Genomic DNA, 14,750 nt, shown 5'->3' with positions numbered 1-14,750 from the left:
CAATGTGTGTAGTGAACTATTTTTCCCAATATGACTTGAATCTAGACCTAATACATGTGTGTTATGATTCTCAAATGCCCCACTTTGTATTAATGTTATTGGGTGCCTAAGGATGTACATCAGGGGTGGCCAACCAGTCAGAGACAAAGAGCCAACAAATCCGACATCAAGCCAAAAGCGCGTGTGCAAAAATGGGGTGTGACCTTGTGCCTGCCACACCCCTGGTATAAAATACAATGAAAATGCCAGATCCACATAAAATACATTGAAAAATACACTTCCACATAAAATAATTAAAAAATCCAGATCCACATAAAATATATTGAAAAAGCCATATTCACATAATACACTTCAGCTCTCCCATGTGTCAATGTGTCACTCCAGCCAGCACCCTCCTGTGTCACTCTAGTCAGCTCCCCATTGTGTCTTTCTTGCCAGGATTCTCCTTTGTCACTCCAGCCAGCTCCCCATTGTGTCACTCCTGCCAGCACCCTCCCGTGTTACTTCAGCCAGCACCCTCCTGTATCACTCCGGCGAGCTCCCCCATTATGTCTCTCCTACCAGGATCCTTCTTTATCACTCCAGCCCACACTCATATGTCACTACAGCCCAGTATCTGGCTCCCTCAGTTTTCAGTCGCCGTAGTGCTGCTGTGTGTCTGGCTGGAGTGCACCAGTTTCCAGGATCTATTGTGGTCAGGTGACTGAGTGTCGGGAGCCACATTTGAATAAAGAAAGAGCCGCATGCGGCTCAAGAGTCACAGGTTGGCCACGGCTGATGGTGCTAGGCCCATGATCCCAACTGAAATACAGTAAATCACTTCATATATTGTCCCAAAGCCTAAGAGTATGAATGCATAGGAAAATCCTTAATTGTTAATTTATTTCAGAGCTGGCATGTTTGTGCAGAAGTTCTTTAATGGACTTGTTCCGGAAATGGAGCTGCTTTCCGAGGATAAGAGGCTCTTGGCTCAGGTCACTGCAGAGCTACGCCAATACAACCAGCTGCTGGAGAAAGTTCGGTAGGTCTTTCAGAGGGTCTGGGGAACGGTCCCTGTATTGTAGACTTCATATTTTAATATGGCATATTCAGGAATTGCCACTATTAGTGGAATGTTATACACTATGTATTCCACAAAATCTGACAACTTTCCTTTTCCAGCATCCGTGATGCCCTGAGATGTATTCTGAACATTTCTCGACATGGAAACCAGTACATCCAAATCAATGAACCATGGAAGTGTATAAAAGGAACACAGCAGGAACAGTAAGTAGTATTTGTCCGGGGAGGAACAGTTATTTCTTTTTCATCCACTAGGGGTCACTGGAGTACTCTTGGGATATGGACGGGGCGTAGCCGGAAATGGCACATTTAAATATTTAAATTAGTAACTGGTTACCCCCTCCATACTCCCATAGAGACTTCAGTATTTTTCTGTGCCTCTAGTCGGAAGGTACAAGTGGACAGGATGTCCTTAGACTCTTCAAACAAGATTATTTTTCATTTTTTCTACCCGATCCCTTCCCTGCTTATCAAAAAGCGTGGGTCCGGGATCGCTGGTGCTGCAGAAGGGCAGCAGATGGTCTGCCGGTGCCCATGAAAAGGGCCCCGTCATTGACAAAAATCAGCAGAGCTGACTGCAGCCTCAGGCTGCACATGGAAGCAGGACGGAGCTTGGCAGAGAAGCCCCGTCATGGCCTCCACGGGTGGTGCAGGTACTGAGCGGTAGGCAGCTCTCACTGCCGCCGCTCACTTACTTTCTATTACTGTTTATTGCGGGCGGTCAGCTCACGCTGCCGCCCTCTATGTGGCTGTATTTTATTTATAATAATATATCAACCCCTGCTGCCTGCCACTCGTCGCTCCCATCCGCGCTCCCTACCCGCCGGTCATACGGCGTCGCTGAGTGTTTGCAGGGGAGCCAGCGAGCGGTCCCCGGCACTGCCGCAGGACCGCTCACCGCACCTCTGGCGTCTGCACATGCCGCCCTCCTCCCTCGGTTCACACGGCTCTGGAGTGGAGAGCAGGCGAGCCAACCGCGGACAGCTACTGCCGCGGCCCGCTCTTTCATCAGCTCCCCAGTCTCCGGAAGCCGCTCCGGCCACGGCCGCTCAATGTCCCGCCGCTTCATGGACCCTGTTTCCGCCGCTCCCCGGCTCCCATCCGCTGGATAGTCGGAAATCCAGTGGGGGGGGGAGTCTGCAGCTTCATGACCGCGGACAGCTCTCATAGCTGCCGCGGTCCAACGCTGTAGGACAGAGGAGGGGGAGGAATGCCCGCAGGGAGGCCCCAATAACTAAGCTGCGTTTAGGCAGCAAACAGCTCAGGCTATTAAGCCTGTGAGGGGGTCACAATAATATGACTGCTGGGCAATATGATATATCTATAATCTGGATGTGTGTATAGGGATGTAATATATATATATATACATACTTATATATATATATTTACACAGGTCTGATTGGGTGTATATTTATATATATATATAATATCGTGAAGATTGATGTATCAGATAAAATTAGAATCTATTCTTGCAAGCACATGGCGGACACCATTTTAACTTTACTTCCTGGTTCTTCCCAGTAAGTTGCTGCACTACAACACTCAGCCTCTGGAGGAGCCGGGGTGGTGTTAGGATTTTTAGTGGTTTTTATACAGCGTGCACTGTAAGGCAGATTAAACACACTTTACTTACATACTAAGTCACGATACGGGTCTGTCCTTCTGTACTTACTGCTTGGTGTACATGAGCAGTAAGTCTAATGCAAAGTCAAACAAGCAGCTTCGCTGCAAAGTTGGTCAGACAGTGTGTCGGACAAATGCGACTGCACACACAGACCCTTGCTGCTCCTCTTTGGGATGCGAGCGCATGTACTACCTGGGGGAGACAAATTTGCTTATTGTCTGATAAATGATTGTTGCAGCTGCTTTGTTTGCGGTCGATTCACCGCCAGTCCTCATGTCAACAGGCCTGTCCGTCAGGTTCTCAACTGTTATCCCTTGTCCGTTTCGGTCTACGACGTTTAATTACGCGACGGAGCATACCCTACAGGACACAGCAGTAGGGATGTTGCTTCGCCCACAGCAGTAGGGATGTTGCTTCGCCCTGCTTTAGTGGGAGTTTGGGGTTAACAAAGCTGTAGGGCATGGCACTCCAGTTCACATTGCACTACAAGAAGAACACCTTCCACTTCTCGCTGTTTACAGCTACTGTGGACGTCAGATAGTGGCGGCACAACGTCCACTTTGGCTACGTTCTTAACAGGCGATGTCGGATTTTGAACGAGAATAGAGGCATTACCTGGCGCTGGCTACAGGTTTGGTCCGGTTTTGGACACCTGCTTTTCGCAGGAATATCTGATTTCCTACCATTGTCTACGCAAATTCCTGAATAGAACTACTCAGGATATTGTCTTTACGACTCGGTCTTTTCGCCGCCGTAATACAGGACATGTGGCAGACTAAGGTTATGGTACGGCCACTTACTTTGAGAGGTCTCTATCCAAGTTTCAGTGGCCTTTACATCTACGCCACTGACAAGCCAATGCCATAATGGCGTTCCAGCATCTCCGATCGTCAGTTGTGGATAGGCGGTACTGGGTGGATCCGCACAGTTGGATTCACAGATTATGAAAATACAGTCGACGGTTTTCCATCATGGCCATGGCCAAGACAGGTCTGCCTAGGTCAGAGGACAAGACGGCGGTGCTACAGAGACACAGGCTATAGTAGTCTCAGTACTTTGATACCGCAGTCAACACCCGAGTCGCGGTTATATTTCGCTTTGGGATAGTTCCAAAGCTGGATGACTCTGTCAGTCCGATACTGACCCTGCAGACAGTACGGGTTCATCATGGAATACTTGCAGTCGGTGACTGCAGATTGGGATCCGCAGTAATACCGGATTACGATGGATCTCGAATTTACACAGGCCTACTTAGGGGTTTCTGTAAAAATCCATTCTTACTTTCAAATGCTACCACTTGGCTTCTTATCGGCGCCTTGGGTAGTCACAAGTAAAAGCTGTCATAATAGCTCATCTCAGATCCCTGAGAAGGATAACATTTCCGTACTTTGGAGATCTGCTCATCAACGCTCCGTCTCAACGCTTATTCCTGCAACGTGCATTACTAACGTACAGTGGCGTCGTTCAGCACGGTTGGATTGTCAATCTCAAGAAATCAACCCTCATTCCGTTACAAATGATTCATGCATAGGAGTGATTCCGTGGATAAACGGTTTTCCCTGCCTGAACACAATACAAAATGTACGTCATCGCGTACAGTTAGTACGCAATCCACAGACTATATTAGTGCATTTGGACGACTACTAGGAAGGAGGGTGGCGTCTGTCGACGCACTACAGTTTGCAGGAGTTCATTCAGGTCATTTTTCACCTGAATGGTATTGCACGTATCTACAAATTCATCAAAGAGTGCGGTTGGCTCCAAGAGCCACAGTATCACTACTCTGGTGGCTCCAAGTACACAGTCTCACCGCAGGGAGAATGTTCGGCGTCTGGAATTGGATAATTCTTACAACGGACGCGAGTCCCAGGGGTTGGGGAGCTGTGGTCCAAAATTGTCAACTTCAGAGGCTCTGGTCAGATCAGGGAAGATTGCTGTCAATTAAATGACCTGTATCTCAGGGCAATTTCCAACACGCTGCAACAAGCAGGGCACATGCTCCGGTCTCAGACTGTCCAGGTGCAGTCAGACAACGCTATGGCTGTCGCAGAGGAATTCGAGGTCGCATGGCATGCGGGAAGTTGCTTGAATCCTCAATTGGGCAGAGTGTCACCAGGTGATATTGTCGACAGTATTGTGTTGGAGTGGACAGCTGGGAGGCAGATTGTCCCAGCTGTCAGGATTTTCATCCAGGAAACTGGGCATTGAATTAAGCAACGTTCCAGATGTTGGTCCAGCAGTGGCATTACCCACAGGGAGATCTAATGGTATCTCGCAAAAAAAAAAAAAAAAAAAACACAAAATTCCAGTATGTGTCCAGAGCACAAGCTCAAAATGCAGTGGATGCTCTCACGATCGTGTGGCCGTACAGCTTTGTATTGGTTCCACCGTTTCCGCTGCTTCCTAGGTTGCTAAAGCGGACCAAACGAGAGTCCACGACGGTCATACGAGTGGTGCCTTATTGGCCTCGGGAAGCATGGTTCTCAGATCTCCCCGAACTTCTCGCGGCCGGTCCTTGGCCGCGTACGCCACGTCCGGATCTGTTACAACAGGGTCAGTTTATTAACCCGATTTAGCGCACCTGCATTTGCCAGGGTGGTTGTTGACACCGCCCTCTTATTAAGGTAGAATTCCAGATTCCAGAATCTGTTTCTACTATCCAGGTTACGTGCTAGGAAGCCAGTTATGGCAGCTCATTATCACAGAATTTGGCATGTTTATGTAGGTTGGTGGGAAACTCGGACGTTTCCGACATAATCTTTCAAGTTATCCCCTCTTTTAATATTTTTACAGACTGGGTTAGGTGGAGGACTATGTTTATCTACACTAAAGGTGCAGGTCTCTGCATTGTCAGTTTACTTTCACAGGCGTTTGGCTCTTTTGCCGACTATACACACCTTTCTGCAAGGTGTCCTCAGAGTACGATCTCCATTTATACCTCCTACTACGCCATGGGACTTGAATCTGGTTTTAGATTTAATTTTTTCCTTACAATCTTCATATTTTGAACCCTTACAACAAGTGGATGTTAAGATTTTCACTTGGAAAACAGTTTCCCTTAGCCTCAGCAAGGCGTGTTTTAACATTGGGTGCCTTCTCATGCAAGTCACCATATCTGGTGTTTTATGATCATAAAGCGAAACTTCGCACAAATTCCGTTTTCTTACTTGAGATGTTATACATCACTTAATCAATCGTAGTTCCTCTGTTATCAGTAGGTTCAGGAACTTCAATTACTTGAGATGTGGTACGCGCTCTGCGCGTTTATGTAGCCCAAAACATCAACTGTACGTAACACAGACATACAGTTTGTTCTCTGTAATGTAGTTATCTTGGCTTTGCCAGCTTCCAAGCAGACCTTATACCATACATCAGGCTTAGCTTCATCATAGGCTACAACCGCCTCCATCAGTGTCAGGCTATTTCACACGTTCCTTGTGAAAGTCATACACAGCAGGTCGTGGACCTTCTAAGAAACAACTTAGACAAGCTGCTACAGGGTCATCGGTGCATGACCATCAGTGCACACGTTGTGCGCTTTTGCAAGTTTTGCTACGTTTACGGCATCAGCATGTAGCTTTGGCCGTCTAGTGTTACAGGTGCCAAACTGCTCTCCCGCCCAAGGGGGAAACTTTGGTACGTCCCAAGAGTACTCCAGTGACCCCTAGTGGATGAAAAAGAAAATAGGATTTTGGTACTTACCAGGTAAATCCTTTTCTTTGAATCCATAGGGGGCACTGGACGCCCACCCAGAGCAGTTTTACCTGTCTTGTGGTAAGCTCAGTGGATCTTATGGGAACACATTATCACCAATGGATACGATGTTATGGTGATATTTATTATGGTGTAAACTGTTTAGTTGTCAGTTACGTTATGTGGCAACTTTAGTGTTGACCGTTATAAGTTACGTTATGTGTCAACTTTAGTGTTGACCGTTATAATTTACGTTTTGTGTCAACTTTAGTGTTGACAGTTATAATTTACGTTATATGTCAACTTTAGTGTTGACCGTTATAATTTACGTTATGTGTCAACTTTAGTGTTGACCGTTATAATTTACGTTATGTGTCAACTTTAGGGTTGACAGTTATAAGATACGTTGTGTCAACTTTAGTGTTGACCGTTATAATTTACGTTATATGTCAACTTTAGTGTTGACAGTTATAATATACGTTATGCGTCAACTTTAGGGTTGACCGTTATATTACAATGTTATATGTAATTCTCTATGGTTCATCCTCTCTATCGCTCCTGTTCGGCTCAGTAAAAATACTGAAGTCTCTATGGGAGTATGGAGGGGGTAACCAGTTACTAATTTAAATATTTAAATGTGCCATTTCCGGCTACGCCCCGTCCATATCCCAAGAGTACTCCAGTGCCCCCTATGGATTCAAAGAAAAGGATTTACCTGGTAAGTACCAAAATCCTATTTTCTCTGTTTTCTACTTGCTGTGATTTATTGTACTATGGTATATTTTGGTTTGATTTGATCGTGTATAAGTATCCATAGAGTTCCTTGTTTCTTCCAACTTAGAATATTGCAAGAAACAAACCACATAGCAAGACTAGGCAACATGCAGCACTCAATGGGGGCAATTCAGTAGTTTTTTTTTCACACCCATTCTCACAACTAAAGTGATGGGAGAGATTTGGGTGATATTCACACTATCTTTTGTTTGTGTACGCCGCGCCCAAACAGACTGGGTTTAGCTGCGTAAATTGCATAAACTGTCTTAGCTAATTGGTGCGATGTGAAAAGTGTTGTTTGGGCGCCCATACAGCCATCTTTTTATGCACATTTCAGCTCACCATCTCTGTTGACTGATCTGAAATGTGTCCCCCAGTGGCTAATCACACCCAAGCGGAGCAGTGATTGAATTGCCCCCGCCCCTCCCCCCAATGCAGCTATATAATCCCTGGCACAGTTTTGCAGATAAGGCATGCCAGAACTGGCATGGCATGTAACCCAGCAGGAAAAGCTGGGATGTGTAGCTCCACAGCAGCTGGCGTGCCACAGGTTGCCTACCCCTGCCGTATATAATGGTGGTAGCAAGCGCAACAAGGCCTAAACATTAGGATTGATATACCTCCTGTAATGAAAAAGGATTACCATAGTAACAACATAAATAATATCCTGAAACTGCATGATAATTTATCAGAATGCAGTGGTACTTTTATTTGTAAGTGATCTTCAACAGCTTGCAATGGTATTGAGAGAGCTACAGTAACAAGGCAGTATATAAGACTACAGTTTCGCTAATGCAGTGGCTTAGGCTGTGGGCATGGTTATAGTGTGTGAGTTGGCTATTTCTTTATATGATGATTATTGCACACTGTCTAACCAGGTGGTTGTATTTCAGGAAACGTGCGGGCACAGTAACTGGACTGGCTGTAAACATGGCAGCTCTGCTTTCAGTCATGCTGCAGCCTTATATGCCTACCATTAGTGTCGTCATCCAAGAGCAGCTACTTGTGCCACAGGAAGCCTGTGTATTGACTGGTGACTTCCGCTGCGTTCTGCACTGTGGCCACCGTATTGGAACTGTGAGTAGCCAGCACATATAAAGGGCAGGCAGGCAGGCATTCCAGCTGTTTGTCATTACACTACTTGGAGTGGCTGACAGCACATTGCTAACTGATCAATCCAGGCAGTCAGAGCTCGGAATCATGATTCTTAGTGATTCCAGTAATGCTAATAACTGATCACTGGTGGACCAAGGCTATTGAACATCATTAGTGTTAATGAGTTACCAGTTTTGAATAGAAATAAAATTAAAAAGGTCCTTGAAGAAAAGCTCTATATAAATACAATTAGTAGTATTGTTTACTATTATTTATTAATTAACACTTGCATATTTGAATGTGTATGTCTTGTACCACTAATTTACAAATGTAAGCGTTTTTTGTGTATATTATGAACCGACCAATTCAGTTTTATAGTAATAAGGAGATTTATGGTATGAACTTACCTTTGTTAAATCTCTTTCTGCGAGGGACACTGGATTCCACAGGGAATAACATTGGGGTGTAGAGTTGGATCTTGATCCGAGGCACCAACAGGCTAACGCTTTGACTGTTCCCAGGATGCCTTGCACCGCCTCCTCTATAACCCCGCCTCCAAGCACTGGAGCTCAGTTTTGTTAACCAGTCCAATGCAGTAGCAGGTAAAAGAGACGATAACAGTTAGTAGCCTCAGCGAACTACATTCTCGCAACATGAGAAGGTACTAGCGGCTAATGCCATACAAACCCAAAGAAGCTAAGTGCGCCAAGGTGAGCGCCCTGTGGAATCCAGTGTACCTCGCAGATAGAGATTTAACAAAGGTAAGTTCTTGCCATAAATCTTCTTTTCTGCAGCGAGATACACTGTATTCCACAGGGAATAACATTGGGGGTGTCCTAAAGCAGTTCCTCATGGGAGGGGATGCACTGTAGCGGGCACAAGAACCCGGCGTCCAAAGGAAGCATCCTGGGAGGTGGACGTATCAAAGGCATAGAACCTAATGAACGTGTTCACTGAGGACCACGTAGCCGCCTTGCACAATTGTTCTAGGGACGCGCCACGGCGGGCCGTCCAAGAAGGTTCAACAGACTGAGTAGAATGGGCCTTGATAGTAGCAGGAGCTGGAAGTCCAGCGTGTACATAAGCTTGTGCAATCACCATTCTAATCCATCTGGCCATGGTCTGCTTATTTGCAGGCCAGCCACGTTTATGAAAACCAAAAAGGACAAAGAGAGAATCAGACCTCCGAAGGGAGGCGGTTCTCTTCACATAGATACGGAGAGCCCGTACCACATCCAAAGACCGCTCTTTGGAGGACAAATCAGGAGAGATAAAGGCCGGAACCACAATCTCTTGGTTAAGGTGGAAAGAGGACACCACCTTAGGTAGATAACCAGGGCGAGTTCTAAGAACCGCACGGTCACGGTGAAAAATCAGAAAGGGAGACCTACAGGATAAGGCACCGAAGTCTGAAACCCGTCTAGCAGAGGCAATAGCCAGCAAAAACAAAACCTTAAGTGTAAGCCATTTAAGGTCTACAGACTCAAGAGGTTCAAACGGAAACTCTTGTAGGGCGTCCAGAACAACTGACAAATCCCAAGGAGCCACAGGAGGAACATAGGGAGGTTGAATCCGTAAAACACCCTGAGTGAAGGTATGAACGTCAGGCAGAGTCGCAATTTTTCTCTGAAACCACACCAACAAGGCTGAAACATGCACCTTGAGGGAGGCCAGACGAAAGCCTGAGTCCAGGCACTGTTTCAGAAACGCCAGGAGTTTGGCAGTACTGAACTTGTATGCATCAAAATTCTTAGCCACACACCAGGTGAAGTAAGAATTCCAGACCCTATAATAAATCCGAGCCGAAGCTGGTTTACGGGCTTTCCACGTCGTTTGAATGACCGCCTCAGAAAAACCTTTGGCCCTCAGAACTGAAGCTTCAAGAGCCACGCCGTCAAAGCAAGTTGGGCCAGATCCTGGTAGACACAGGGGCCCTAAACGAGGTCTGGGCGTTGAGGAAGTAGAAGAGGATGCTCTGTCGAGAGACCCTGTAGGTCTGAGAACCAATGCCGTCTGGGCCACGCTGGACAATCGGAAGTAGGATTCCTCCTCCTTCTTGCTTGAACTTCCTTATTACCCTGGGCAGAAGTGACACCGGAGGTAACACGTACAGCAGCCAAAAGTTCGTGGATGCCCTGGCAATTCCATGGAACGCTGCTTGAGGATCCCTTGTCCTTGCTCCGAAGACCGAAACCTTGTGATTGTGTCGAGACGCCATCAGGTCTACATCTGGTAGGCCCTATTTGTCCACTAGGAGGTGAAATACTTCTGGATGAAGGCTCCATTCTCCGGTGTGTACGTCCTGACGACTGAGGAAGTCCGCTTCCCAGTTGAGGACTCCCGGAATGAACACTGCCGATATGGCTGGCAGATGGCGTTCCGCCCACTTTGACACTTCCATCATTGCCATGCGGCTTCGAGTGCCGCATTGATGATTTATGTACGCCACCGTGGTGGCGTTGTCCAACTGTACTTGAACAGGCCTCTTCTGTACCAGAGGCAGGGCCAGTTTCAAAGCATTGAACACTGCCCACAATTCCAGAATATTTATCGGTAGGAAAGATTCCACCCTGGTCCACCGACCCTGAAGAGAGTGTTGCTCCAACACCGCGCCCGAACCCCCGCAGACTGGCATCCGTCGTTAGGAGGACCCAGTTGGAGATCCAGAAGGGACTACCCCTGCTCAATTGTTGGTCCTGTAGCCACCAGCTCAGTGACAGACGAACTTCCGGAGTCAAGGAAATCATGTGAGACCTGATCCAGTGAGGCAGGCCATCCCACTTGGAAAGGATTAGCTTCTGCAGAGGGCGAGAGTGAAATTGAGTGTACTCTACCATGTTGAAAGTCGACACCATGATGCATAGTACTTGCATCGCCGAGTGTATCGACACTCGCGGACGAGAAAGGAAGCATCTTATCCTGTCCTGAAGCTTCAGGACCTTCTCTTGGGACAAGAACAACCGTTGGTTGTGTGTGTCCAACAATTCCCCCAGGTGCACCATGCTCTGAGCAGGGACCAGGGAGGATTTCTTCCAGTTGATGAGCCACCCGTGGGTTTGCAGGAATTGGACCATCAGTTCCAGATGACGGGGGAGAACCTCTGGGGAGCTCAGCAGGATAAACAAGTCGTCCAGATACGGCAGGATCCTGATACCCTGACGGCGGAGCAGAGCCATCATAACCATAAGCCATGACCTTGGTGAAGATTCGCAGAGCCGTGGTCAGTCCAAAAGGCAAGGCCTGGAATTGATAATGTAGGTTGCCAATAGCAAACCGCAGGTATTGCTGATGCGATATGGCAATAGGTATATGTAGGTAAGCATTCTATATGTCCAGGGATCCCATATAGTCCAGGGGCTCCAAGACCTGAACAATAGAGCGAAGAGTTTCCATACGGAACTTGGAAACCTTCATAAACTTGTTCAGAGACTGGAGGTTGAGAATGGGCTGGGAGGAACCATTCGGTTTCGGAACTAGGAACAGCGTTGAATAGTACCCCCTGCCTCTCTGAGCCAGAGGCACCGGCACTACCACTCCTGTGTCCTGGAGGGATTGTACCACCAAATGGAGAGTTTTTGTTTTTACCGGATCCGAAGGGATACTTGTCGAACAAAACTGGCGAGGGGGACGCTTCTTGAAAGAGATGGCGTATCCGTGAGTGACGACTTCCCTTACCCAGGCGTCTGAATTGGTCTGTAACCATACCTGGGTAAACCGTAGAAGTCGTCCTCACTCTGGGATCCCCCAGAGGGAGGCCCACCCCGTCATGCAGCAGGCTTGTCTGGTTTGGAAGCGGGCTGACGGGCAGTCCAGGAACATTTAGGTTTGGGCTTAGAGGTTTTGGAAGTGCAAGCCTATTTCGGGTATGCCTGACCCTTTGCTTTACTTGGAGAACGAAAGGTGGTACTCTTAGCCTTCGGAACCGAAGGATTAGTATTCGGCAGACATGCAGTTTTAGCAGACGCTAAGTCAGCAACAATCTTGTTCAGATCTTCCCCAAACAAGATGTCTCCCTTAAAAGGGATACCCTCCAAAGTCTTTTTAGAGTCCAGATCCACACACCAGGACCTCAACCACAGAATCCGGCAAGCCAGAATGGACGTAGTAGACTCTTTGGCCACCAGGACACCAGCATCAGAGGCCGCCTCCTGAATATAATGAGAGGCTGTGATAATATATGAAAGACGCTGTCTGGCATTATCAGAAAAATTAGAAGGTAGCTCCGCTTCAGCTTCTTGAAACCAGGCTTCAATAGCCTTCGCCACCCAAGAGGCCACTATAGTGGGTCTATGTACAGCACCTGCAAGGTGTAAATAGACTTCAAGCAACCCTCCACACGCTTATGCGTCGGTTCCTTCAGAGAAGTGACGGTGGTGACAGGCAGAGCAGAGGACACCACCAGACGAGCGACATGTGAGTCCACCGGCGTTTCCCAAATTTTACTTAACTCTGCAGCGAGGGGATAACGAGCTAGCATCTTCTTAGACAGGGAGAATTTCCTTCCTGGATACTCCCAGATTTCCTGACGTATGTCAACTAAATGGTCAGAATGGGGCAAAACTAATTTAGTGACCTTCTGACGTTTGAACTTTATCGGGTTTCTTAGACGTATCTGGAGGTTCAGATTCATCATCAATCTGAAGAATCAGTTTGATAGCCTCCAAGAGATCAGGAACATCCCCCTGTGAAATAGATTCCCCATCAGAAGCATCTGCATCAGTGTCTGAGGGATCAGTGTATACGCCATCTTCATCAGTTGAAGTATCTGTAACATGCGTGGATTGTGAGGAAGTAATGGCCTGCTTAGATGACCCTTTGGTCCTAGTAGGGCGAGGGTTAGGATTATGTTTAACCAAAGACTGATTTAATTTCTGTAACTGAGTTGACAGACTATCTGCCCATGGCGGATTAACTGCAGGGACAATATGTGGCTGCAGTGGCACAGGGGGTCCCACAGGGGGCGTAAGTCTCATTACTAGCGTGTCGGCAAATTAGAAAAAGCAGCCCAGGGTGGGTCTTGGTGTGCCACCGGTGCTGCATGCTGACTGAGGGATACTGAACCCCCGGTACCTGGACCCTCAGCTGGAATATTTTCTTCAGGTGCATCTGCGGCGTCAGCACTGCATGACGCAGGATCCGCCATGGATCTCCCGCCCTGTGTAGCAGACATTATGTGGGAATGTAGCCTTAGGGCGTAACAATACAATATAGCCAGACACAGTACCTGACAAAAACCCCCTGTGTAGTGTGACTGCAATTGCAGAGCACAAACAGAGGATTTAAGTGGTATATGGTGACTGAAACACAGAGAAAAACACCAAGGTAGTATATCCTGTAGAACACTCTTTATTTCTTTATATATATATATATATATATATATATATATATATATATAATATAATATAATATAATATAATATAATATAATATATATAATATATATACACACACAATGCGGGTGTTCGTGGTGACCGGAGCCACAAGGCAATGACCCCCTCACCACAGAAGCAGGCGGCACTCCACGGATTTAAAGATGAAAAACATTTTTATGCAACAAACATCATGTAAATTCCAACGTTTCAACACCACGCTGGGTGTTTTTCTCAAGGATACATGGATACAAAAACAAACATATGTGTGGTGTTCTTACCTTAAATGCTCTTCTGATGACAGCGCGGGTGCGGCGGGCGGGAGAGACGCCGGCGGCTCCGGCCACGGGCGGCTGAAAATGACGTCACCGTTGCTAGGCTACCAGGACGTGTCAGCGCCCGGCGCATCGCGTCATTGTGCTGCAAGGAGAAAGAGTGTGGATTAAAGAAAATGTAACAGTGTGAACTAATAAGAGGAAACAAAGTAACGTTTCCAACTGGTGAGAGTGAACAAATATTAAAAGGAAGCTGGACAGTCGTGTGTGTGTGGGATAAAAATAACCAATAAAAACATTAACTCTGTGACAGTGCTAATCTGCATCATCTTAATTAATCAATAAAACATGATGTTGGGAAACATGAGCTGCATCGCTGCAATGCACACCTTAAACTTAACATACTGGACTGTGATGAAAAATATACTTAACTGCAGAAGAGGCAAAACATGCAAAAACAAAGGCATGTACTGAAAGGTATAGTTGCAAAAAGAAAGTGCAAGAACATAGGCATGTACTGAACTGACAGATGTGGATTTAAAGAAACACACTCCATGTTAGTTTTTCATTGAGTCCGTTAGGGGAAACTGAGTTCAATGTTGAAATCCACCGCATTTCTCGTTGGGACAGCAGCTTTTGTCTGTCACCACCACGGTTGGGCATCGGGACATGATCCACGATCTGATATTTTAGACTTGAAAGTGAATGTCCGGATAATTTAAAATGTCTGGCGACGGGTTGATCATTATCCTTGCCTTCAATGGCGGCTTTGATAGCTGATCGATGCAGCGCCATACGTTCTTTAAATGTCCTGATTGTTTGGCCAACGTATAATAACCCGCACGGGCAGATGATAATG

General features: G+C 46.8%; 1 protein-coding gene across 3 annotated transcripts in view; it reads left to right on the top strand.

Annotated features, from left to right (window-relative positions):
* MARS1 (methionyl-tRNA synthetase 1) overlaps window positions 1-14,750 on the top strand; it is a 314,707-nt gene that overhangs the window by 257,789 nt on the left and 42,168 nt on the right. For all 3 annotated transcript variants that reach the window (XM_063952367.1, XM_063952361.1, XM_063952362.1), the window contains exons 16-18: window positions 890-1,021; window positions 1,162-1,266; window positions 8,047-8,230. In XM_063952367.1, the coding sequence (XP_063808437.1) occupies window positions 890-1,021; window positions 1,162-1,266; window positions 8,047-8,230 (421 nt within the window). The remainder of the gene's footprint in view (window positions 1-889; window positions 1,022-1,161; window positions 1,267-8,046; window positions 8,231-14,750) is intronic.

Source organism: Pseudophryne corroboree, chromosome 2, assembly GCF_028390025.1.
Source record: "Pseudophryne corroboree isolate aPseCor3 chromosome 2, aPseCor3.hap2, whole genome shotgun sequence".
Classification (NCBI taxonomy): Eukaryota; Metazoa; Chordata; class Amphibia; order Anura; family Myobatrachidae; genus Pseudophryne; species Pseudophryne corroboree.
This window is presented reverse-complemented; position numbering and strand designations above follow the sequence as displayed.